The 27,810-nt window shown below is 34.9% G+C and overlaps 1 protein-coding gene across 1 annotated transcript; it reads left to right on the top strand.

Moving 5' to 3' along the window:
• The first annotated feature begins 2,751 nt into the window (after positions 1 to 2,751).
• LOC135157636 (tyrosine aminotransferase-like) lies at positions 2,752 to 27,166 on the top strand. Its single transcript, XM_064113994.1, has 13 exons — positions 2,752 to 2,894; positions 9,762 to 9,870; positions 10,240 to 10,410; positions 13,509 to 13,613; positions 14,465 to 14,532; positions 14,966 to 15,124; positions 18,552 to 18,690; positions 19,656 to 19,791; positions 20,236 to 20,305; positions 21,656 to 21,784; positions 22,510 to 22,593; positions 23,510 to 23,608; positions 24,080 to 27,166. The coding sequence occupies exons 3-13, from the start codon at positions 10,266 to 10,268 to the stop codon at positions 24,215 to 24,217; spliced, it is 1,272 nt and encodes a 423-aa protein (XP_063970064.1). The 5' UTR covers positions 2,752 to 2,894; positions 9,762 to 9,870; positions 10,240 to 10,265; the 3' UTR covers positions 24,218 to 27,166.
• The last annotated feature ends 644 nt before the right edge of the window (positions 27,167 to 27,810 follow it).

Consider the following 27,810-nt stretch of genomic DNA (forward strand, 5'->3'; position numbering starts at 1 on the left):
AAAGTCGCTCTTAACTTACGAACAGCTTTATAAAATACCAACCTGGTCAAATTTATTCTTTTCAAAAAGTGGTATGACAACACATTCATGGATAATTTTTTCATGAACACATTCCATTAAAAAAGTGCTCTTCAGTTGCTTTTTTTTCACGTGATTATGAAAGAAGATCATTCAACATGCAATCAAGGCACCTTTGTTAATTTTGGCTGGCGGAAGGGGCGTAACTACGGGGGGCACGTGCACCCCCCCCCCCCCCCCCCCCATCGGCTGGCCAAAAAAAAGAAAGAAAGAAAAAACGGGGGGAATGAGAAAAAGGGGAAGAAAGAAATGAAACGTAGCGGGGGAGAAGAAATTATTGTATACAGTATTATAGTATTTATTATATTATATATATTATACCCTTTTTACACACGCTAAAATTTCCTTAACCCCGTACTATAGGTGGGGCTAAATTGCCATTTAGCCCCACCTATAGTACGGGGTTAAGCTTAGCCCACTTTCTTTTTACACAACATTTTTGCAAAGTGGGCTAACCCACCTTTAGTACGGGATTATTTGGCCCTGCAAAAAAGCAGGGTTATCCCAGCAATTGCGGTGCTAAGAGCGATAGTACGGGGTTAAGATCGCTAGTGTAAAACGAAAGTGGGCTAAGCTTAACCCCGTACTATAGGTGGGGCTAAATGGCAATTTATAGTACGGGGTTAAGGAAATTTAGCGTGTGTAAAAAGGGTACGAGTGAATGAGCTACCACTAGTCCGGGGTTAGCGAGTTTCGTGTGTGAAAAGCAAGCATTCCTTACCCGGGGTTAGCAATAACAATTTGGCATGTGTGAAAAGGAAAAAAATAGTACGGGGTTAAGGATAGTACGGGGTTAGCGATAGTCCGGGGCTAAGAAAATCCTGTATTACATAAGATATAATTTTTCATAACTTTATGATACATTATTTGCTTAGGACCTATGTGTTCATCATTACTGGTGCTCATGTCTGTTTAATGAGATATACAATCCTGTTTTATTAAAACATCCCGTTTTCAATTCCATATACACCAAATATATTTCCTCGCACTTCGAGTTATTGTTTTATGTAGTGACATATGCTTCTTTTCCATGACTATTTAAAGTGATCGCCCCATTTTAAGGTCGATCTGATTATAAATTATTTCTAGTCCGTATTTACATTCGCATGAGTGGATTAGTGAGATATGTCTGCTCTTCATGAATTCCTATAATAACAGTCCTTAAAATGTCCCCTTTTCTGGTCTGAATATCAAAATATCAAAAAATTTCAGCTCACGCTTCGCGCTTGCATCATTTGGTTATAGTGAATATGGCCTGAGTGATTTCCTAAGAACAAGCCTTAAAATGCCCCTCTTCAGGTCTAATTTCAGATTTTCAGCTAGCGCTTTATTAATTTGATTAGTGAGATGCGTATAATGTTCATGATTACAATGACAGAAAGTTTTTCAAGTGTTTATTTTAACAAAATCAACAAGCGCTTGGCGCTCGACTAGATTAGATGACTATGGTGAGATATGTATGCTCTTTATGAATTCATAAAAACTAGTCCTTAAAATGTCCCTGTTTGAGGTAAATCGGTGTAAAATAGTTAAGTTTCGCTAATCATCGGTTATTAATATCAACATCCTCGCCTCTTTGCATAATTATATAGGCCTACGAGAGATCCGATAATATCCCCACTCGATGCACTGTTTAGCTTTTATCATGTTTATGAATGGCTCCCCCAATGGCTCCCACAAAAAAATGATGACTTAACATGGTCCGAAGGAATCAAAGCTTTTTAGTCTTTAAAAGCGAATACTATATTTAAAGACAGATCGTGAACACTACACATTGGCCTATTTCGAATATTGCAAACTATATACCGAGTCAGACATCATCGGCTCCCACCTCCAGGGGCAGTCTGATTTTTCAAATAGGTCTCGTATAAAAAAAATTTATTAGGAGGAAAAGTTGAAAGAAAAAAGTGCAGGTAAACAGAAACAGAAAATTGTGAATAACATTAAATAGATTATATGGTACTGTCTCAATGGGTATATAGGGCCTATATAGTCGGTAGTTTGTTTTTTGTTTTGTTTTTTATTGAAAGGAAATGCGAACGGTTCGGAATAGATGGGGGAGTGAGAAAGAAGGGAAGGTCGGAATAAAACGGGGGATCTCCCCGCTGTTTGGATTACATGAAATCTTACTTGAATTTCATGTAATAAAAGTGTCACAACACAAAGAGGTGCAAGGGCTTTTAAAGTCTTTCATCATGATATTTCGGAAAACAATACAACGAAAAACCTTAATTGATTGAATAATCAAGAATGTCATTTATAATGGAGGTCCCATATGTGCGTGAACGTGCTATCATAGCTTCATCAAAAATAGTAAACAAAAAACATAAATCAAAGAAAATGTTGTGTGATGTGAGCCTCCCTGGCCCTGTGAGTGGTCTTTTAGTCCACGACGAGGTCTATGTTTTATCATATTGTCTTTTTTATTATTTAGGCAGGGTAAGCCCAGCCTACAACGCAGAGAAAAGCGTTATTTGAGACTTGCTATGCATCATGATTGGACGCCACTCTTGCTGTCAATCAATCAAATCGCTCTGATGATTGAGAGGTTGGAAAAGGTCATAAGTAATAGAATCGTCTGGCTCTCGGCCAGCGCCCACAAATAATGACCAATCACACTCCCCATAGCCGACGAGCCCCTTTCGGCCAATGACGTATGCACTACGCATACGCAATCACGTTGCGTAGTTATCTGCATTCAGATAGCTGTGACTGTGTGTGTTTTCTCGGCGACGTGCATGCAGTACCGGCATCTTGTACCGGCGGAATTTGAGAATGAGAGATCAATCAAACTAAGAAGCTTGTAAAGACAACTGGTAAGATTTTACTTGAAATAGCTTTTATGTTTGAAATGTCATGATGATGTCACCCAATGAATGATCAGCTTGTTTGTGTTGGCGTTAATTGATTAATCTTGAAATAACAATATTGCTGACATGGTCATGGTACGATTGTCTGGTTTAGTGGTTAGGTTGAATGAAAGCATCGGACGATTTAGACCTACTCATGCAGAAATACCGGTAGGTACCGGTACGGTACTGTATACGATGAGCAACCCGTGTGATGACTGCTGCACCGCCGGTCAGTCCATCCATGTTTGCATTGCATTGATGTCGCATACTGTCACTGAAAAAACTAAAAACTGACTAATAATTGATAACTAATCAGATCTACCTTGCTTATTACTTAGTAATAGTATTAGGATGGGGGATCGGGTGTCCGGACACTTTATATTTTTGAAGCCTTCTTTTTTGTCTTTGGATTACACTAAAAATATGAATTCAATAGTTATAATCATCTTCAATTTTGTTCTCTCTAATATTTCCTAACATTTTGAACTAAAAATTGATGAAACTTCGCTTGTAAATTTTTCCAAATTACTTTCTAAAATTGATCGTCCGGACACAAAACCTGTCCGGACACACAACAACTGGGTATACTTATTTTTACTTCACTGGATGTTCTATAAGTATAATCAACATAGACCAAAAAAGCTTCAGTCTCTGTAAGACTGTATTTTGGTTGTTCCGCTGAACTACGTTGGCTCCATCCATGCACTCACCAATACATGATTATAGTGAAATGTCAGAAATTGTTAAGGAAATCCCCAGAAACGACGGTTATTCCTGTCTATAATCAACATTGAATGATCCATCAAAGACATAGACAGGAATAATCTTTTTTTAATTTGGCTTGTTTGTACTTTGTAGCCTTGTACTAGTAATACTTGTTGTGTCTTTGTTTTTTGATCAAATCTCTACCTCCACATCACTTATTCAAATGTTTTTAAAGTACATGTAAATACTCAGCTGGTAAGCTGGAAAATGCATGAAACTGGCATAGTGTGCAGATTTGAAAATAGAGAGATGAATAAAACGGATTTGTAGCTTTACATGTATGGCAGTGTATCCTATTGCCGGACACCTTTATTTCAGTGCTTTAAAAATGACAACTAGAGGAAATACAATCAAGAAGAAATCACACTTGCTATTCCAAATATTATGAAAATTATGAATATGATAAAATTATTTTATATTTACCAACCATTTTCTTTGCATCGCAGTTGCCGCATACCCCTCCACGAAAAACAATTATTTTCGTGCGCGACAAATTACATCATGATTCCGGACGCGCGCCGGACGGGTAAAGATATCCTTGATTATAATGATGTAAGAGCAAATTTGTGTGATTTTTTTCTTCTTATATCATATCATGAGTAAATTCTAAGTATTATTTGCTTTTTTTATATCGAATCTGAGCAGATGTTGGTAATAAATTTGTGTTTGATAACTTATTTTATTTTGTCTTGTTAGCTGCATGTTCCATGGCACTTTCCAATAATAATATGCTCGCGTTCGTATCGTGACGCTCATCAAGTTCTATCGATGCGCTGCCGATTGACGGCTCTACTCACGGTAAACCTCGCGCACGGGTACCTTGAGAACTAGCCATCGACGATCACCCACAATACACCACACCTCATCATTCGATCGAAGGAGTGGACGAGATTGAAATTCGGCAAATCAGGCCCATATTTCCGTTAGAAAATACATCAATTGTTAATACAAAACTATGTTATAATTTTTTATATGATATTTTAAGCATTTTCTGTCATTTTTAGAGATAATTAGGTAAAAGTTGGATTTTTCGCCTTGTTTTTGCAATCTTGTTCTATGTATTGCTCTGTAAAATTGAATTGCGGAAGTCTTACGGTACGAATTTGTTTTAGAACGCAGTAATACGCGCGGAATCATAAAAGTGTCCGGTAATACAATACGTGACTATACATAGCTTTCCATTGGTGGATGGTTGAATAACATCAATTATTTTTCACTTCTGATAAAATGTTTTTGAAAGAGAAATATATGAAATGATCAAAGAGAAACAAGGCAAATATGTGCTCCCTCCTACACCTGCACTTGAGCACAGACCCGGGAGGGGGGAGAGACACTTCCATTGATGAATGGATACCACGCATGACCATGTGGTTTTGAAAATATAATAATAATATAATATGTCCATTTATATAGCACAGTACTACATATACTCAACTGCGCTTTGATACTTGGTATCATATTAGTACCCCGGCTGTAGCTGAGCTGCCATATTAATAGGCGCTAAAGCGTTCAAGGAATAAATCCTACCGGGTACCCATTCACCTCACCTGGGTCGAGTGCAGCACAATGTGGATATAAATTCCTTGCCGAAGGAAATTACGCCATGGCTGGGATTCGAAGCCACGACCCTCTGTTTAAAAGTCCGGAGACTAATCCACTGGGCCACAACACTCCCTTAAAAGCACCCTAAACAAGTATTTTCCATGTTCTAAAAATGCACCCCTTAACAAGTATTGGTATGTGAAGCCCTACCCTTAAAGGACAAGACCACCCCGACAAAAAATTGAATTGAATTAAAAAGAGAAAAATCAAACAAGCATAACACTGAAAATTTCATCAAAATTGGATGTAAAATAAGAAAGTTATGACATTTTAAAGTTTCGCTTAATTTCACAAAACAGTTTCAGTGTTAATATGCTAGTTTGATTTTTCTCTACTTATTCAAATCAACATTTTGCTGGGGTGGACTAGACCTTTAACAAGTAGTGGAAAAAACGGTACCCTTGACAAATATTCCCTTACTTTGAGCCCTAAACAAGTACAGCAATAGTTTAACAGCCCCAGCATATTAAGCAGCAATCCCTTTTCTAGTATGTGTATGCACATTTGAATTAAAATTACATCAGAGAAGCAAATTAACAATGAGTAAGTTTCTCGGGACCACCCCATCTCCCACAGTACCCAAAACACATAGTGTTGGCGCGAAAAGTACATCCTTTATAAAGTATTTTAGTCTTTTTATACCCTAGCAAATTGGACACGAAGCTTTCCTAGGGAAATACCTTTTTTTTTCTCATTATTTTAGCGTTTTTGACATCCTTATTACGCTACATATGTAACTTGTCCTACATGTATCTCGAAAATAGATCCTTTTCACATGTTTCTTTGGTCACGCATGGTATCCACTCATCAATGGAAATGCCCCCCCCCCCCCCCCCCGGGGGGCACAGACGGGGAAAGTAAGGATGAGGGATAATAATTTCATCTGACCAAAATTCTGTGATGTTATGCTTAAATATCTTTGTAGTACCTGGTCCAGTTTTGATGGTAGATAAGCTGAGTCATTTTAAAGTAAATATAATTAACTCTTTCATAGCCCCAAGTTTCAAAACATTTAGATATTAAATGTGTGAGAGTGATTGGTGGCGGAATGGATGGAAACATATTGGGTTAATGCAATACCTAGACTTCACACATGATCTGAATTTAAAGCATTAAAACAAATTTGATTTTTTTTTTTCTAATATCCTTGCAATGCATGCCTAAATGTATTATTTTATTTCATACTCCTTCACATTTTAAAATCTGCTGTGAATTAAGTGAAATAAGATGAGTTTGAATAAGTGGGGATGGGGTAGCGTATTGAGTGGATACCAGTAAATAGACTGTCTGAATGGATGAAGGACCAGAGTTGAAAAAATTGAAGTGAAATCTGTTAGTGATATGGAGCCCGTTTCTTAACACCATCATAAGTCTAACTTCAGAGATAGTGAGCTACATGTCCGCTAACCGTTAATTTATGACACCTCTGAACCTTACATAACTTCTTTCGTAATGACGTAGTGGCATCATGTGGGTAGACTCCAACATGCAAAAGACAAAAGTGCCTAGAAATTTGAAAATTATGATATCATGTAATCAATCATAGGAGTTGAAATTACATTGCAAAACAAGAGGGATAGATAATTCAATAATAATTGTAATGCACAGAAACTATAAAAACTGTTGGTAAAATGCCACAAAACCATTCATTTTGAATATAGTAAAATAATTGAATCGATAAAGATTCTGCCACGTCAGGCCATCCATAACTGGACTCGTATTCGTCGTTTTCAGACCCTTCTCAACTGTTTGATAAATTCTATCTCTAATTTATGCATTGAATTTGTCAAATCATGTTTCAGTACCGTATAGATTAGAACAATTTATGTCACACTATATTTTGATGATGTTTGGAATCATTATAAAAAGCATATAATTATCATTTTACAGAAACTTTGATGGTTACTTCTGTAAACTATCAAAATTTGATACCTTGGGTGTGGGCCTCCTGGGGAGCGTTTCATCAAGAATTTTGTCCGACAAGTCGTCAGATCTGACATCTTTCCTTGATTTTGATTGGCTGTGAGGCACTGTTACTACATATGGTAATTGTCGGATAAAAGAGGACTTGTCGGATAAAACGTCCGACAAGTCCTTTCATGAAACGCTCCCCTGGTCTAAACATCCATATGTGATTTTTGAGATTTGCCTCAGGATAGTATACAGGTATATATACATACTATATATTTAAAATTTCATAGACAGGGACCATGCCAGGAGATTTTACCATAATGTCGAGATTTTATGTCTAATCAGATTAAACAATTTGTTAAGTTTATAAGCAGTATTCACAAAACACATAAGAAATATGTGTTTGATAATGATAATATCATTAGTCAGAAGAGTACCTAGAAGCTGTGATTGCTGGTACTTTTGTTCATTTCAGATTTTGAAGGTGTCCGGATTAATTTAGGACCCGAATGTCCATCCTACAGTAAATTGATGTCGAGATTTTTTATTTTTTATTTGGTATTATTGGGCATGCACTAAGCACAGTTTATTGTGCAAGTAGTAAACACAGCATTCCACCTCCATTCTGTTAGGTACCCCCTAAAAAAAATTGACGGGTAAGGGGTAGGGGGCAATACTTGACTAATGACAATTAAATTTTTGTGTACACACATGTAACCAGCTGGAAAATAATGTAGTGAAATTAGGGTGTGATACTCTCTTGGTGTGTTAGTTGGATTTCAAAGGGGGGTTCAGGGACTCAGTTTTATGATTATCAGGAGAGCAATAAAAAGCTCTCATAAAACTTTTAAGGGGAGTGTTAGGGGAGCACTTATTCTACATGTCAGAATAGAGATTAATGTTGTACAAATAGTACAAAAGTGCATGATTTTGCTTGATTTCTACATTTAGTTTTCCTGCATTCTGCATTTATCATTTTACATCACAGAAAATCCAATTTGCTTAGGCAAGCGATAAATCACTCTACCTGTAATGAATTAAGGAGTGATCACTCTCGGCTCTCGCTTAAAACTGAGTCCCTGGGGGTGGGCATTTACACCAACAGTTGGATACCACTCAAGTATATATTCACAAGAAAGTTTAGACAACTTTCTGTGACAACTTGGCCACAGGTCATGGTTACAACAAAAATTTCATGATGGTAGAAAGTTACATCATGTACATGGTTACATCCATTTATCTATAGGCCTATACTTCATTTTATATGAATTGATTAGGCCTACTTTATGCATGAAATTAAAATTTGGTCATAAATCTATTTTCTAAAGCGCTTGCACTGCTATTCTTTTTCATTTTGAGACTCTGGGTTTCTGATCAAATGCAAATTGGATCAAAATATTTTCTTACATATATGTATTAATGTTTTTTAAATTCTTAATAATGTATTTCTTTGGTTGGTTTTACTTTTTGTTTCTTATTGTCTTGTTAGGATATTGGCCTTGCGATATTATATTTATGTCCTTTTATTGAAATTCTCCCTTTTGTGCTGTACTGAAGAAATGTGCCCCCTAACCTATTATGTAGATAGAAAAGTGGCCTTGCTCTAAACATTGCAGCAGCATACAGTTTGTTATTTATAGCAAAAGTTACACCTTTCTATAAATGTATGATTTATTGCAGTTTGGCACAGCTTCATGAGAAGCAAATAGGCATTGCATTATTATGCTGAGTACTTTTTTTTGCTGCACCTGCAGAGAATAATCTGTTCTGTGGACATATGTTGTTCATTTTTTTATGGACGCAGCTGTTTTTGTGCCATGTATCAATGTTGATGGTTTGTTGTCAATCTGGCATGCTCTACTGTTGTTGTGTTGAACATTGTTATCAAAGGTAGATAATTGTACTTTGATGTTTCAAAACTTGTCTTTATGCAAAATTATACAATGTAAATAAAATTGCGCATTTGCAAAATTTTGCATGTCTTGCAGTGTGTAAGCTACAAGTAGTTGAGTTATTCTTTAGTCAGACAGAACGTTATTGATTAGACAACTCATGTCTCAAAGAATGTATTGCCAGTCAATACCAGATATCCTTTATTATTGGTTGTAGAACAGTACTAGGTTGTATTGTATGCCAAAGAAAGGGAACAAGAGCTCTTTTTTATGCTGACTTCACAATTTGCAAACTGTCTGTGTCTGCTAGTTGCCTGCCTGAACATAGTGAGCATACTGTATGTTGGTATTACATGTACACAAGTTACAGTAAGTAACATGCATTTAGCAGATGTTTGTTATCTATGTAGTTTAAAGATTTGTTTAAACAGATCTTGGAACATTGAATCTGAGAAACTAAATAGAATTTCAACACTGAGTTTTCATAGTTGCCAATGTACAGTATATGTATATATGCATTTTGATTGGGTATTTGGTCCAAGTCTGGCAATATAACAAACAATGAAACTATGAAAGTGAAGTAACAATTTATTTTGGCACATTATGATAGAGTGCTTAAATTATGAACTGAAAATATGTATCTCATTCTTCTTCCTAACAGATAATCTATTCATATTGTGGAGACCAATCTACCCCAAGGAGCAGCCCAAAAAGTATTTTTCCCCCAACTCCTGAGTCCTTAAACATCAAGGATATTACAATTAAAATAGGTATGGATGGATGATTGATCTGTTTTATTCACTTCCAATATGTCCCTCTCTTGTAATGTTTTCTATGATGGCTTTAAAAAGAAAAGTCATGATTTCCATGGTCTGTGCTGGCAAGCACAACAACCAGCTACAATGACCATCAAATTTATAATTAAACCGTTTGTAAACCAGGATCGCTGTGGTAATACCATGGTGTTTCTTCATCATATTCATAGAATTGGTACAGTAACCATGGTCATCAATTATCTTTTACCATTTTGTAATCCATGCTAATAATACTTCGAAAGATATGGAATGGTACAGATTACCAAGAGGTTCTGAATACAAGCTCATGTTATTACCACTAAGCTTTTCTGACTGCCTTCATAGTGAGTTATCTGCCCTAGTCAGAAGGAATGGAGAACGGCTACCATAAAAAACCAAGATGGCAGGTCAGAGCATCAGACGCTTCTCTACGCACCATCAATCCAATCCGTGGTATCGTTGATGGTATGAAACTGGAACCTAACCCGGATAAGGATATCATCGCTCTATCAATAGGTAAGTTATATCAGGTTTACTTTTGTTGGATACTGTATGCTATATCTTGAAGGAGTTTTCCATTTCAAACTGGCATCATCACATTCATTGTTTTTAACGATTATATTATAAGGTTTAGAAAATTATAATCCTTCTATTTCTTAACATTTTTTCTATGTGATTTTTTTCCACAATTATGCCATTTACTATATGTTTGTCCTTGTTTGTGCTTATTGAAAATATTTTGAGAAATGAGAAGTTCTTGAACCTAGATAGATAAAAAACCTCTTTAAATTGTTTGTTCACTTTGTGATCAGGTAGCAGCAGGATGTTTTGAGAAGGGGGGGAGGGGGGGGGCAAAGACTACCCAAAGGTGATGTCATTTCTATTGAGTGACATGACCCAGACCTCTCTTTTCATATACTCTTCTTTCTTTTTAAAGCTATTTGTTCCTTTTTTTTACTACTTGAAATATAGAAGGGGTAGTCATCCCCCTACCCCCGTGTAGCACGGTCCCTGTTTGTTATGATGCAGTTGTTTTTTTAGCTACCAGTATGTTACCAATGAGTTTCCATCTGGTCCATATTAGTACAACCAACAGTTTGTGCTGGTAGTTCCCATGTGTTTAATAGACAATGAAAATACACATAGTATATTGCATTCCAGTCTGCTGTGAAAAAGTGGAAGGTTGTGGCCTTGTGTGAGGTTTTCATTCCCAAACATTTTTCAAACAGCACATTACTTTTATTATTATTATTTTTTGCAATTCATATCAACTGTAAAGCATATAAAAACTTCAGAGAGACAGGAAATATATATATGAAATGCTATGATTTTTCTCAAAACTTGAAAATTTCAGACCTTCAAAGTTAAAGCAACCACTTAACTTGCTTCCCCCCATTCCAAACTTTTGTTTACAAAAGTTTACACCCACGCTCTAAGTTCATGATTTATCTATTTTTGTACAATCTGTACTTGCTTCTATTTTTTTATCCGCATTTCAATTCCACTTGAAAATCATGTCTACACAATTTATCTGTCAGTTTGACCTGAATCAATATGCATTTTAACCAGAAGAATGTTATGCATAGGGAATATGGTACTTTTGCATGCATTTTTCTGAACTTGTATTTATAAAAGCAAAAACTGTTAATTTAGGCACCTGTGAAGTAGGAATACTCATACTGTGACAGCTTGACAGGAAGCATATAATATCTAGATCAGGAAAGGTGATTCATAGATCATAAAGAGATTCATAATGTGTTCATCCACACAAGGGAGATGAAAACAAAGTTAGACTGTTGACAGATGGTTTGGAAATCAATATGTTCTGTGTCAAATGAAAATACTGTTATCTGGATTGGTAGCATGTACATGTGCAATCAGTTATGCCCACATGCACCTACTACGCTGCCTAATACTTGCATACTACCTAGTGGAAAGTTTTGCAATGGAATTATTTCTGTTTTCACTTGTCAGACTGTTTGCCCCATTTGCACTTTTTTAACACTGTTGTTGACTGTTGTTGCACATAAAAATGATATGTGACATCATGAAAAAGCAAAATAATTTTTTTTTTAATCTTTAAAATAGAATGATAAATGATATGCATGCTCAAAATCTGCATAAGTTTCCTGTTGTATCTCCATTCAATGTTTACTTTTTGTAGATTTGACAATGACTGAGACTCTTAATCAAATGACAATATGTTTATATAGCAGTGGCAAGAAAACATGTAAATGTTCAAGAAGGATTTAAAGATTGTTTCACAATGTAATGAAAGAAAGTTGGTATATCTCATATTTTTGTAATAGAATACAAAATGAATTGTGAATGGATGACATCACCCCCCCCCCATTTGCATAATTTACTGAGTAAGATATATTTACTGTGTTGCGATACTGCAACAAATAACAATGAAAATTTAGTTTTCAATTCGATTTCCTTTTTTATTACAGGAAATAGATCAATCATACATTAAACAAAACAAAAATAAATAATGATCTTACATCTCTTGAAGAGTTCGATGTGCAATTCAAAGTTATGATAGTTCTGTATTAAATCCAGATAAAATCCAAGTTGGTTGGCGAAGATTCCTTAAATTGAAGTTCACAATGATGGCGATGATGAAATTGATGTTGAAGCACAATGAATAACAAGAGTCACTGTAACAAGTTGAAATGTCTCTGAAGATGATGTTGATGATGATTAACAGTCAATTTCAGCAATCCATTGGTTGAAAAGCGTTCATTAAAACAGGTTGATGATCTCGATGAGAACTGAGAATTCCTCTCTCAAAGTAACTGCAAACAGTTCATTGATGGCGAATAAATGTTGCATTCCAGTTGGAAATAAACTATGCTCTGACATAAAGTCGGGTGTGAAACTCTGAGTTCTGATCTGATATGATGATGTCAGAACAGGCATAAGAGCAAATTTCTTCCCTTTTTAAGTTGCTTTGGTCAGTTTTTTCTTCAATTCTTTATTCTCTTGCATGAGTTGTTCATGTTTCGACTTTAGCTCCTCAATTTGCTCCTCCTTACATGTAGCTTTGAGCTGTAGAACTTCCTTATCCTTAGTTTGTTGGAATCTAGCAGCAGTGTCTTCATTGCCTTTTGCTTGGGTTTAGTTTGAGGAATGGGGGATGCTTCTGGGATTGTCTTTAAAAAGAACATTATCCATCCTATTGTCCATTTCCACTACCACTAGGAGTCTCTATTGTGTATCTTTGTACATTCCAGAAATAACAAAATTTACTCTTTCTCATTAAATATAGTGCTTAATAAAGCTTAACTGAGACATTCTGGAATATTCTTAATCATTTTATGCTATGAATATCCTTACAGAGGAAATAACTAAATAAATGAATGTACCGGTAATTGCTCTTACAATTCTAATTATATTACTGTTTTGTGAAATATTGTGTAGCAAAATGTTGATATGTTATAACTTTCTAATTTCACATCCAGTTTTAATAACATTTTCAGCATTAAACTTTTTTGTTTTTTCCCTTTTTATTCAAATCAACTTTTTGTTGGGGTGACTTGCCTTTACATCCTCTTGATAAACTAAAATATAATTTATCACCTTGTAATGGTATGATTCTGTTTTCCTTGTAGGTGATCCAACCAAGTTTGGTAATCTAGATCCTAGTGAAGATGTTGTAGATGCTGTGAATGTATCACTAAAATCGGGAAAGAATAATGGCTACAGTCCTTCTGTGGGTAAGAACATGATGTAATCAATTTTATACCTCACACCTAAAAGGTGATTAACGTTTTCATCTAATACAAAACAGAAATTATTTAGAGTTTTTTCATTAGATTCTTTGTGGAATTTAATGTTTGTTATTTGAGATTATTTTCAGAAAGCTAGAAACAAAGATCTGTCTTGAATTTTCAATCCATTTCAAGGTTGAAATTGTTTTTTTACCAAACAGAAAATACACAGATGTTTTTATTTTGGTTGGAATCCTGACCAAAATCATGTTTCATTTTAAATTGCAAATTATACATCCAATAATTTTTTTTTTTGGGGGTATCATTCACATGTACTAGTAACAGTTAAAGGATATAGTCATACAATAAATCATTGTTGCAATAAACTGGAATAGTGGCTTGGTCTATACAGTGACCATGCCCTTTGGGGGATTTACCAAAATATATAAAAGTTAGATTACCTGTACATAATAATGAAATATGAACAAGAAATTCATAGTTGTGCTGATTGTGGTCATGCCTTGAGTATTTTATTCAATATTAATATTAATGTAAATATTCGGGAACTTAAAAGTACAAAAGCACATTTGCTGCAAAAAAACATGCACTTCAGTCATGCCTATTCTGTATCATTTATCACCTGTTGAATAGAAAGATAGTGTATCATCCATATCTCTTAGTCAGTTTAACAGGTGGCCAATTGAATATTACTCAAAGTTGGAAATTAAAAAATACATCAAAGTCAACAGACACTCAAACATAAGACTGGAAAGTGTCGTTTGGTTAAGTCACACAGTTACACCAAAATTCCATTTGCTATTTTTTATTTAGAAACCATTTGCATGTTTATTTTATAGGTTATGTTGAAGCTCGTGCTGCAGTAGCCAAGCAATATTCACATCCTGATGCCCCTCTTACCTCTGAGGTTAGTGAATCTGTGGAGAGTATTTATCTTTCCTTCATATTATTCATTTAGAAAGTGATGGTCAGAAAATTGGATGGATGGACAGGTGGATGAATTAAGTAGAGGTTAGGCTGATAGATGGATGAGTGGATGGATTGATTGTGGTTAGATTGAAGGAGGGATGGAAGGATATTGTAGATGGAATGGAGGTGTGTGTGATTAGGAAATAAGTTGAAGGATAAATAAACTAATTGTTTGATATTTTTGATTGATTTACTGGTTCTTTTTATTTCAATTTTCATTTTCTGTCACTTATCATTGCATAATTACTCTTACATGGTTTTATTACTTTTGGGACACTGAATGAGACCCCAAACAAATTAAGCTGAAGAAAACTTTAATCATGCACAAAATTTATTTCCTGACTTAAACATTGTATTTTTTATGACTTCAGGATGTGATCCTGTCTTGTGGATGTTCAGGTGCTATAGACCTAGCTATTGGAGTATTAGCTGATGCAGGTCAGAACATTCTGGTCCCAAGACCAGGCTTTGCACTCTATACCACCCTCTCTGGAAGCTATGATATTGAGTACAAACACTATGAACTATTGGTAAGTATTTAAAGATAATGATAGAAAATGTTCTATTTGACTTTCATTTAGTGCAAGAAGGCTGTTAACTTGTGCTTTGATATATACAGTGAGCACCCTCCTAGCTCTGGAGAGATGATGCATTATCTGGTTGGAGCCGTAAGTATGTTGAGCTTTGAGTTGATACCATTTTGATTTAAATAGATTATTTGTTTCACACTTACTAAAATTATGATAATCGTACTGGAAATCCAATGTATAATTTGGGTATGAAATTAGGATAAAGTAGCGTAGCGCTAAGCTATAGCACCTTATGAGGGCTAGGAGCAAAGTTAAACTTTAGAGGCCAATGAATTTAAGTAAGAGATGTGAGAATCCTGTATTAGCTTTTAGCTTTTACATTTGATGGTAATTTGATAAATTCCATACACTAATGGAACTGCCAACTTCAACCCCGGGTTTAACACTATACCCTCCCCGAAGTCTAACATAAAACCCTATTGCAACCCTAACCCTACATCTTAGTCAAAATTAAGCCCGGAGCAATTGTCGCAGGAGTAAATGCCGTGTCAGCCCATTTGATATCGTGTGAAATTTTCAATATGAGTTGAGGAATTTCTTTGAATTAATCCAGTTTATGTTTTCTTTGAAGTTAACCAGTTTGCGTTTTCCTTTGCATTTTTTTTAATTAAATCATTTGGAGTCTTTGTTTGATATCTTTTTGGTGCAGTGGTTCTGGCGAAATCAAACCGAGTTCCCATTGAAACGTGAACCTATATATAGTTCGGTTTAATAGACCAACTCTGCACATATTTTCAGGGTTATGCTACTTTGGGGTGATTTGATCTCTGATACCCTTCTCAGTAGTGTAAATAAAAATCATTGTAAACTACATGTATATGCAATGCAGGTGGATGGTCCCCCTCCCCCCTCTTAACAAACTTTTTAGGCTGTTTAGTGAGAAAGAATATCACTGTTTGGTATTTGATACCCCTCTCTCTATATATATATCTCCTCGTTTTTGCTTATGGCAATTAGTAACAGAATGAGCGATAAAAAGAGATTTAAAAATTCAAAAATTGCAAAAGTTCTAGTCATATGAAGTACAAATTAAAGAATAACGAATGTTGAGCCAATAATTCAGTCAGAATTCTCTTATTTAAAAGTACCTGCATTTTTTTTAATCAGAGGATGTGCATGGTAATAAAATACCTGCCTTGATATTAAAAATGGTTTGTGCATTGTAGAACTAAAAAAAGCAAATCAAATGGCAGGGCATGGTAATGCCATGTGATATGATAATTTAAAAAGGATTGTGGGATGTTAGTTTTCTTACAAATGAAAGGGCAGAAGAGGGGGTGGGGAGAATGTGGTAATGATAATGAAAATAACATGCAATATATGTAGTGCTTATACAAAATTTATGTTTCAAAGTGCTATGCAACATTTGTATATTGCGCTTAAATGTTTCTAAGAACTGCATATCATTACCCCGGAAATGCCTATTTTAAGCCAGAAAATAGTTTTTAGTACAGATTCAATAATGTATATGAGACTATTATTCTCACATTAAAAATTTTGCAAAATCAGGGTATCTATGATAATTACAAGTAGTAAATTGGAAACTCTCTCTACAGTTCAATCTGATATACATCCCTTGCTTGGAGAGCCATTTAATAATGTGCTACTGTCAGTTAGTAATACTTTGTTATCTGAACATTAATATTACTACGCAAGTCCCTCACCAACGTGTATAGTGGCCCAACCCTCTGGTATTCTCTCCCTAGCACTCTTTGATCACAAAATAATTATGAAATTTTTACACCAAACTTAAAGGGGAATCCAGCCCTTGCCATAAAATGTTGTGTTGGGAAGGAGAAAAATAAATTAAACAGAATGGTGAAAGTTTGAAAGAAATCGGACAAGCAATAACAAAGTTATAGCTGCTTTAAAATTGAGATCACTAATACTATGTAGATTTCAAATTGGCAACTGAGTAAGTAAATTATGACAAGGGGCAAGGACAACTTTCCCATAGGCCATGTACTTTATTATCAGGGATTTGTGGTTTTCTCCTAAGTACCCATTCCCCTGGGGCAGTAATCTAAATATAGCCCAGGTAGTATATTGTTTTATGTCCTCATGAAAGAAAAATACAATTTGAAATAACACTTTTGGGAAAAATGACATTTTAGCCATAATATGTATTGGAGTACATGGAAGAGTAGTCCTTGCCTTACATCACTATGACATCCCATATGCGGCCAATTTGAAGTCTCCATGGATATAGTGATTACCAATATTTACAACTTTTAAAAAATCATAACTTTCTTGTTGTTTGTCCAATATTGTTCAAACTTTCACCTATCAACTTGTCTGATTTTTCTTTTCCTTATAAAACAAGTTTTTATTTGGGTTGGATTCCCCTTTAAGACTTACAGTGTATCTCTTGAATAAAACTTTTGATTACTTCTAGGTTAACCATAATTAATGTTATTGTTTTATAAGTGTAAAATTAAGCTATTTCCAATTTTCAATTTATAATGTACATGACTTTGTACAGGTCTATTTTTGTCTCACCTGCATAGCAGAGTGAGACTATAGGCGCCGCTTTTCCGACGGCGACGGCGGCGGCGGCGTCAACACCAAATCTTAACCGAAGGTTAAGTTTTTGAAATGACAGCATAACTTAGAAAGTATATGGACCTAGTTCATGAAACTTGGCCATAAGGTTAATCAAGTATTACTGAACATCCTGCCTGAGTTTCATGTCACATGACCAAGGTCAAAGGTCATTTAGGGTCAATGAACTTAGACCATGTTGGGGGAATCAACATCAAAATCTTAACCTAAGGTTAAGTTTTTGAAATGTCATCATAACTTAGAAAATATATGGACCTAGTTCATAAAACTTGGACATAAGAGTAATCAAGTATCACTGAACATCCTGTGCGCATTTTAGGTCACATGACCAAGGTCAAAGGTCAATGAACTTTGGCCATAATGGGGGTATATGTTGAATTACCATCATTACTTTGAAAGTTTATGGATCAGACTCGTGAAACTTGGACATAAGAGTAATCAAGTATCACTGAACATCCTGTGCGAGTTTCAGGTCACATGATCAAGGTCAAAGGTCATGTAAGGTCAATGAACTTTGGCCACCTTGGGGGTATTTGTTGAATTACCATTATATCTCTGTAAGTGTATTGGTCTAGTTCATAAAACGTGGACATAAGAGTAACCAAGTATCACTGAACATCTTGTGCGAGTTATAGTAGTTTTCAAAGTCAGCACTGCTGCTATATAGAATCGCGTGATGCAGGTGAGACCGCCAGAGGCATTCCACTTGTTGTTAATATTATGTTTGTAAAATGCATTGAGAGTCCTTACTGGTCTGAAATGAGTTATACAAAAATCATCATTATTATCATTTTCATTTTTCCAGCCCTGTAAGTCATGGGAGATTGATCTTGAGAACTTAGAATCTCAGATTGATGAGAAGACGGCTTGTATCGTGGTTAACAACCCATCCAATCCATGTGGATCAGTCTTCTCTAAGGAACACATTCAAGACGTCATTAAAAGTAAGGATTTCATTTTTAAAATTTTACTCATTTGCACAAGTAATTGCATTGTTCAGCTGGTAATTTTCATTACGTTCTCTTCATATCTTCATGAATTGCTCTATCCCAAAATCATACAGATTATAAGTTTTATTGTGAAGCTTCTCTAAATAATGGAATGTTTTCATAATTCATATGGATATTGAGGATGTTATTTAGGAATTGCACAGCAGGTATTTTAAAACCAAGGACTCTGACACTGTCATAGTTTTTGGTTCATAATAATGTGTAAAGCTATTTTATAGATGTCACATTTGCCAATGTAATTCCTAATAAACTATATGGCATGCCTTGTATGATGTATTAAAAAAAAACTTTGTATGCATTATCTCATGGATTATTAACTTAATAAACATGCCTATTGAGATGATTTTGCTGTCTGAAACATTAAAAAATATATGTATAAATATTAAAAATATAAATATTATTTTTTCTACCCTGCATTCAATGAAATGTCAATATTATGATATCACATCATCATTTTCATATCATTTGGCCCTAATATCAACTACTGCAAACAAGACTACATTCAACAGAGCAGTTTGCATGCTTTTATGACTCTAAATAATGCTATTTTAGCTAGTGTAACCAAAATTCATCACTCAGTATTTGTATTAATAATGATAATTCATAGTTTTTGTGTAGCGCACATCACATGATATGAAGTCCCTAGAGGACTTGGATAGTATTACCCTGGGTTTGGCCCTGCAGCCTTTATAAGCATGGTGGCATTTCAAGGAATAAATTCCTGCCAGATACCAATTTACCTCACCTGGGTTGAGTGCAGCACAATGTTGATAAGTTTCTTGTTGAAGAAATTTATGCTATGGCTGGGATTTGAACCCACAACCCTCTGTTTCAAAGTCAGAAGACTTATATACTGGGCCACAATGATCCATAGCATAATGTTCTTGTCTTCTTTTCAGTTGCATCGAAGCACCATCTTCCTATTGTATCTGATGAGGTGTATGCCGATATGGTATTCTCTGGCCATACCTTCTATTCAGTGGCATCATTGGCTTCTAATGTTCCCGTGCTTACATGTGGAGGACTGGCTAAAAGGTACTCTCCACTCCTCACCTTTACTGAATACATGTATATACAGTGGTGCTCAAAAGTTAACGAACCCCACCAGAAAATGAACAAATTTAAAGTGTTTTCAAGTTCTGCCATGTTTTTTATAAGTGGGATTCACTAACTTTTGAGCACAACTGTATACCCTTGAAACAATTACCTCCCAGACAACTTTCACTTTTCTCTGTAATTGTTTTTATTTTAGCTTTGATATAAGTTAATCCCCATCCTAACGGTTGTTTTGCAAAGCTATCCATGGTGTGACAGAATGAATGACTAGAATATGATATGCCAAATGAGATTTTCATAACTGTCTTTGTGTGCCATGTCTTTTTATACCAACTTTGTCATTTTAATAGCTACACTCGGGGTTTCTCATGTATCTTTGGTTTTGATTGTAAACTGACATGGTCTAATTTTTTAATGATTCAGATATCTCTGTCCAGGATGGCGTCTTGGCTGGATTCTTATCCATGATCCAGTCGGAGCATTTGAAGAAGAGGTAAGTCGTTATGGTCAACGGCGGTAAAAAAAATGATGTTACTGTCACAATGGTACTTCGATCCTACCATTTATTCCATAAAGGCCAGCACACACTATGCGATCCGATGCGACGCGATTTTCTAAAAAATCACATTTTGCTTTAAATGTGAAGGATCCAAGAAGTAAACTTTTTATACTTCTTTGCTTTGCAACAAGCCCTGTGGTCGGAGTAAAGTCCAAGTCAGTTTCAAGTCGCAGCCGATGATGACGTCATTACGATTTGAAATGGAATATGCTTTTGTTCCTACAGGGAGGCTCAAACAAGACTGAATTATAATGTCAGTAGTCCTTACTACTATTCTGAACTCTGATCGCTAAGAATTTATCGGCTTAAATGTTCATCTCAAATGTTATAACAATTTCTTTGAAATTCGCATCGCAACGAATCGCATAGTGTGCGCCGGGCTTTATGCTATGATTCTCGACAAAGTACTGCAAGGGGTGCTTATTTACACACATTTACAATACGTTGAGACACAAGGTTGCACAATTCAATAAAGGCACAGGTCTGAATGACTAGTATCTTTTGGAGAAATCATGTATAGTAAGTAAAAATACAAGAAATGTAAGCCTTGTTATTGTACAATAAAGTATGAAAGTCATTATATATTGTATTCAGTTTGGATAGAAGGGATGGATAACTGTTCATAGATCACATTGGTCTGTATTCTGTGCTCCGTCATACAAAGAGTTACAATTGATCCGATCAATCATAACTATGGAAAGCCAGCAATGTCAACATCTAAAATACATGTTTTTTTCAAATTATTTTCTAGAAATTATGTATATTCATACATTCACTGTTTTCTTGACAATTCAGTATGCTTCTCTTTGTTTTCAAAGGACATTGAGCAAATTTCCTAAAGAAAAAATTATGACATTGATGGATTTCCATATACTTGAGATTGATTGGATCAATCGTAACTCTTTGTAAGACGGGGCCCTGAAGTCAGATCTAACTTTGCCCATGTGGTCTAACTCTGTAGTAAAATTATGGGAAGCCGAAAGCGTTCAAATTCAATTTACATAGTATGTTTCTTATGTTTACTTTGCTCTTTCTTTATTCTTTAGTGTTCTTATCAATCCTTCCCAGGCAATTAATAAGAAATATTTCAGTCAAATGAGCCGATACATTGAATCTCTATTGCTAGAGATTTATGTCACAGTTAGCTATCCATACTTAAATCACAACTTTAGACCAAAGTTTAGATTAAACCTGATTTCGGAATATGGGCCATAGAGCTAAAATTCTAATATGCTTTTCAGTGAAGCCTATACTTTTATGACTGTGATATTTATCTTGTGGCAGGTTCGGTTGGGACTCTTCAGATTGTCTACCAAGATTCTTGGACCCTGCACACTGATACAGAGTGCTCTTCCAGCCATCTTTGAGAAGACATCAAACAGCTTCCATGAGAACACTATGGATGTATTGAAGGTATGTCTCTTTCCTCCCAATTCAAACTGCCCGCTATCATACATCCAGCAGGCTGCATTGATCATGACACTTTTGCAAGGTACCTTCCCGTTCAGCATCATGCAATAGCCCCCACTAATTTTCAAGGGTTGTTACATATATTAGTTAGTATGATTCAATCTGATCATTAGAATTGTGTTATATATGTACAGTTATGTTTATTTGCATTTGCTTCAAATGTACACATTTAGAAATGTTACATTTTGATTGCCAAAAAACAATTAACCTCTTGAAATAGAGATCTAATTCTTCATACTTCACGCAATATCCCCCACTAATTCTGAAGGGGTGTTACATATATTAGGTAGTATGATTCAATCTGATCATTAGAATTGTGTTATATATGTACAGTTATGTTTATTTGCATTTGCTTCAAATGTACACATTTAGAAATGTTACATTTTGATTGCCAAAAAACAATTAACCTCTTGAAATAGAGATCTAATTCTTCATACTTCACGCAATATCCCCCACTAATTCTGAAGGGGTGTTACATATATTAGGTAGTATGATTCAATCTGATCATTAGAATTGTGTTATATATGTACAGTTATGTTTATTTGAATTTGCTTCAAATGTTCACAATTAGAAATCTTACATTTTGATTGCCCAAAAAACAATCAACCTCTTAAAATAGAGACCTGATTCTTCATACTTTTCTATGTATTTTTATTTGTTCTCATCAGACGAATGCTGAAATATGTTTTAAATTCTTGGATTCAACACCAGGCTTGAAACCCATCATGCCCAATGGAGCTATGTATCTCATGGTAAGTTGTTGACTACTGCATTCTGTAATTCCCCATCAGCTTTTTATAGAGATTATCTCACTCCAGTTGGCAAAGGGTTAATGACTTGATGTCATAGATTACAATAAAGATACCGTACATATACATAGGGAGACAGCTGATTTGCCCTGAAATTGTCAACATTTCTTTCTTAAGTTGCAAAATATCTTTCATAAATCCTAATTACGATACAATACAAAATGGATAAAAATTATTTGTTTAGAGTATCTTGTTTTTTCATTTCAAAAGCGGTGAGTTGCATATTATTACATCTGTATCACAGTTATGACTTTGATATACTCACTTTATTAATACCCCCCCCCCCCCAGCCACACAAAGTCCAATGAAGCATATTAGAACCAGCTTATTGAAGAATGGTTGGTGGTTGGTCACTCTGTTGCAAAACTTGCAGATCAAATTACTTCCACAATTTTTTACCCAGTACTCATTGAACTTAGGACCCATCTAGATCTTAATAGTGTAAAGAGGTATGGTACTAGATTGTAGTGGCGACGACATTATTAAAAGGGGAAGTTCAAATATTGTAATGTATGCATTTTATATTACATAACTTGAGGGGCAGCTGCTTGTTTATGACGTCACATATCCAAAATTTTAAATTCTAATAACTTTCTTAATCTTTAATGGATTTTCCTCAAACCTTCACCAATATTTTTTATTATTTTTTCTGCTATTTTTGCAACAAACTTTTCTTCAGGATGAACTTGCCCTTTAAGGCAATAAATCAGGGGAAATGTTATTTTCATTTCTGTAACTATGTTTTTTGTTTTTTTTCATGAGGACGTTGTCTTAGAGCACTATCCCTGTCAGTGATATTTCTAGTTTGTTCTATAAAACTCTTCTATGGTGTAAAATTGAATTTTCCCTTTTTTTTCAGTGTGGACTTGAGATAGATAAATTTGAGGGCTTCACGGATGATATGGAGTTTGTTCAATCTCTGATGTCAGAACAGTCGGTTTTCTGCCTGCCAGGAAAAGTAAGTTACCTCATGTTTTCAATTTCTCCATCTAATATTCTTCTCAAATCCAAGCTTTATTCCTAGTGTGATAGTTACTTCTAGTTATAGAAGAAGCTGTGCATTCTCATCATTTTCTCTTTTCTGTAATTCATGAAATTTTATACCTATTGTATAGAAATATACAATACTTGAATCCTGAAAAACCTGAAACACAACTGATATCTCTCTATTGTACAGTGCTAAAAGGATCAAGAATTATAGGTGTACTGTTCTCCCATAATTTTTTAACCTATTTCAAACATTATTTTGGGCTTGCCGCTACTTCTTTTCCTCCCATTCTTCTCCATCTGGAAGTAAAATATCTTGTGTTTCAACATTTCTGAGAAAAAATAGGATGTCAGAATTCTGAAGTTTGTCTGTTTGCTTCAGAAGGAAGATGTCACTGTTCTATTAATGATTTTCATCTCAACCTGTCTTCATTCCTTACAGTGTTTTGATTATCCAAACTTCTTCCGAGTTGTGTTGAGTGTTCCAGAAGAGAAGACGGAGGAAGCTTGTCAACGGATCAAAGACTTCTGTACCCGGCATTATAGAGGTGGTGTCATCAACACCGTAGAGGAGACATGAATGAGCAGCTGACCAGAAAATCAAGAATATTCAAAGAGTATTGATGATACAGGAATTTATTAAAGTATATTATAGTTCATTTGATGGTGGCAAAGTGTGACCAGTATTGCTGCTTTGTAATAGGGAAATTGTATGAAGTCAATTGTGCAAAGATCTTTAACTTGTTTTATTGATTTTCCATGGTGTCATGCTTTTACTTTTATGATATAGAGGATATGAACATTGTATGAGAGATTGTAGTCATGAAAAAATTCCCTGTAGATATGCTCCATAATGTGATGTGCTGCATATCGAAATTCTTTTCGAATATACTGTATAATCGAATCCCCACTGGACCACAATCTATGGTAAATATGAAATAGATAACGTTTTTATCCAGTATTACATGGTAATGAATTATGCGTAGCATATTGCTGGTAGACTGACTGGGGAATTAACTCCCATGATGCCTTGTGATAGCACAAGATCTGTTTTCATATTATTTGTCACTAAAGTATGTGGCTGTAAAAGCTAAGAACTGATTGAATATTTCTAGTTTTTTACCATTGTGTTTAAATGGAAAAGTTGTGTGCAATATATAATTCCATTTAGTATGAAGGTATTATTCAGTCACTAAAGTATATTTCCCTTCTGCTATCTTTGTTGACCACAATCAATTCTGTTGGATGGCCTTTATTTAATGTCATGTCAAATTAAACAAAACCAAACTGTATTTGAGTCTTCATTTACTTTTATTCAACATGACTTGTCATATTATCTGGTATAGTTGAAATGCAGACTCTTCTTTTTACCAAATTTTAATTTATTCAAAGGTCCAATGTGTACACAAGTTTTCATAGATTCCTTTAGATGATGGTGTGCATGTTTATAGATGCCTGCTTATTGACATTACAGCATTTATTAAAGGTCAAGTCCACCACAGGAATAGAGAAAAATCAAACTAGCGTAACACTGAAAATTTCATCAAAATCTGATGTTAAATAAGAATGTTATGACATTTTAAAGTTTCGCTTATTTTTTAAAAAACAGTGATATGCACAACTCAGTGACATGCAAATGAGACAGTCGATGATGTCCCTCACTCACTATTTCTTTTGTTTTTTATTGTTTGAATTATACAATATTTCATTTTTTACGAATTTGACAATAGGGACCAACTTGACAGAACCATATAGTATTAAACAATACTAATTCCACATGTTCAGGGAGGAAGCATCGTTGTTTCACTTGACAATGAGGAAAAAATGAGAATATTTCATATAATAAAATACAAAAGATATAGTGAGTGGATGACGTCATCAGTCGACTCATTTGCATACCGACTAGGATGTGCATATAACTGTCTTGTGAAATTAAGGGAAACTTTAAAATGTCATAACTTTCTTACTTTACATCCGATTTTGATGAAATTTTCAGTGTTATGCTTGTTGGATTTTTCTCTTTTTATTCAAATAAACTTTTTGTTGGGGTGGACTTGTCCTTCAATTATTATTCATTGATACTGAAATTGTGTTTGTTATAAATGTTTGCAAACATGGCTGTTTGAGTTTGTATTATATTTAAATGTGAGAAATGATAGCAATAGCAGGATGTTTTCTTTTCCTTGATATAACACATGATGTAAATATTTAGTTTGCTTTGCCATTGAAGTGTTCATGTTGCCTTTATATAAGAGTTATTATGACATGGTTCATATGTATTTGTGTGCTTCCAAACTTAGTTTGCCATTTTATAGAAGCAATAATTCTATACTGAATGCTGAGTGGCTCAATGGTTCGAGCACCAGTTTCATGAACAGCTGCGGGTTCAAATTCTGGCCAAGTCATACTAAAGACTGAACGGAAAATGGAACCTCTTTCTTCTAGTAAAGGTGCTCAGCATAATACTTATAGGTTGGAGATAGGTAGGTATTCTGGTCCTGTTGGACAAGAATTTTCATTTATATTGTTTTTATTATTGTTATTATTGTTACTGTTATTATAATTATTATCATCATCATAATCGTCTTTGTTATCATTGATATGTGAAGAAATAACCTTTTGTGCCACAAGGCATTTAATTTGGCAACATTACCGGCATTGTTTGTGTATATGTGATATAATACGATTGAATTAATGTTTTGATTGCCTATTCCATGTATTGTGTGCCTGTTCTGCCTTAGTTTTTCCAAACCATGAAATATTAAAACTGAAACTCTGAGGCCCATATTCTGAAGTCAGGTTTAACTTAGACCATGGTTTAACCCTAATTCTCCCGGGGGGGGGGGGGGGGGGGGCATAATGGCCCCCCCTCGACAATTTTCGCGATATATCTGCTGCACAAAATTTTTTAACCTCGCCGCTCACTGACTTTTTACTTTCAAGTCTCGCGCAAATTTGAGTCCAAATTTGTGACGGCCGGGTACACGGTTACGACATTACGCAACATTATGTAAGTGCATGTCAGACCCCAAATTGCTCATAAACGTGATTTCATGTACAAATCCAATGCAGATTGTGTATTAGCCAAAATTCATAAATGTATCATTATTTCTACTTTTACTGATTAAACTTAGTTAATTTTGCCTTGTTTATGATCAGCATTAAGTCTGGAACGATTTCCATCGAAAAAACAAAGAAATACATAAGAAATTTAAAAAACAATAAAATACATAAGAAATCGGTCTTGGTACCAGAATTTTTTTTCATTCACAATTGTTAGGAATGCTATAAAGAATATTTTCACCAAAAGATAGCATTCTAGGAGCTTTATTTAGTGAATCAGAGCAAAAAGTATGATTTCATGAATAAATTAGCATAATTAATTCATATAAAATAAAAATATATGAATTCAGTGAAATTTACCAATGCAACTGCGTAGATTACGTTATTCTCTACCATCATGCAAATTTTAGTTGTGATCGCGCAATCCGCGGCTGAGATCTTAAGGGGGGGCCATAATGCCCCCCCCCCCCCCCCCCCGGAATGACAAGAATCAAAATACCCTGGGAGATTTAGGGTTAACTCTGTGCTAAAATTATGGAAAGCCAAAAATGTCAAAATTTCCCTTATATTGTATGTTTCCTATGTTTACTTGTGAATGGTGAAGAAAGTTATCTTATTTATACATGTACCTCCGAAACAGTTAGGAATGATTAGAGAGAAAAATGAGCTGATACATTGAAATTCTACTGCTAAAGATTTATGCCATTATTGGCTGTCCATAGTTAAACCACAACTGTAAATCCGACTTCAGAATACTGGCCTGGGAGTTTAATAGCAGTGAATTGTTAGTTCTAAATGCTTCTGTAGCCTTGCCTTTAACTGCAGTGCACACTGCATTTTTATCCATCTATCTATTTATTTTCACTACATAAAATGCATCGCTCAGTTTAACATGATATTGCAGTATTAAGACAATCATGCTGAGCATGTCTTTAGCTTATTTTCAGTCTTAACATTTACCCAGGGCCCCGTCCTACAAAGAGTTGTGATTGATCTGATCAACCACAACTATGGAAAGCCAGCAACATCAACACCTAAAATTCATGCTTAAATTCATACATTCATTGATTTCTTGAAAATTCAGTGTGTTTTTCTTTGTTTACAAAGGAA

The sequence above is a fragment of the Lytechinus pictus genome, chromosome 2 (assembly GCF_037042905.1).
Source record: "Lytechinus pictus isolate F3 Inbred chromosome 2, Lp3.0, whole genome shotgun sequence".
Lineage (NCBI taxonomy): Eukaryota > Metazoa > Echinodermata > Echinoidea > Temnopleuroida > Toxopneustidae > Lytechinus > Lytechinus pictus.

What these genes read in the sequence shown, in the direction of transcription:
- LOC135157636 (XM_064113994.1), top strand. Translation starts at nt 10,266, where the DNA reads ATGGAGAACGGCTACCATAAAAAACCAAGATGGCAGGTCAGAGCATCA. An exon ending in TATCATCGCTCTATCAATAG is followed by an intron (nt 10,411 to 13,508) that starts GTAAGTTATATC and finishes TTTTCCTTGTAG; the next exon opens with GTGATCCAACCAAGTTTGGT. An exon ending in ATGGAGCTATGTATCTCATG is followed by an intron (nt 22,594 to 23,509) that starts GTAAGTTGTTGA and finishes CTTTTTTTTCAG; the next exon opens with TGTGGACTTGAGATAGATAA.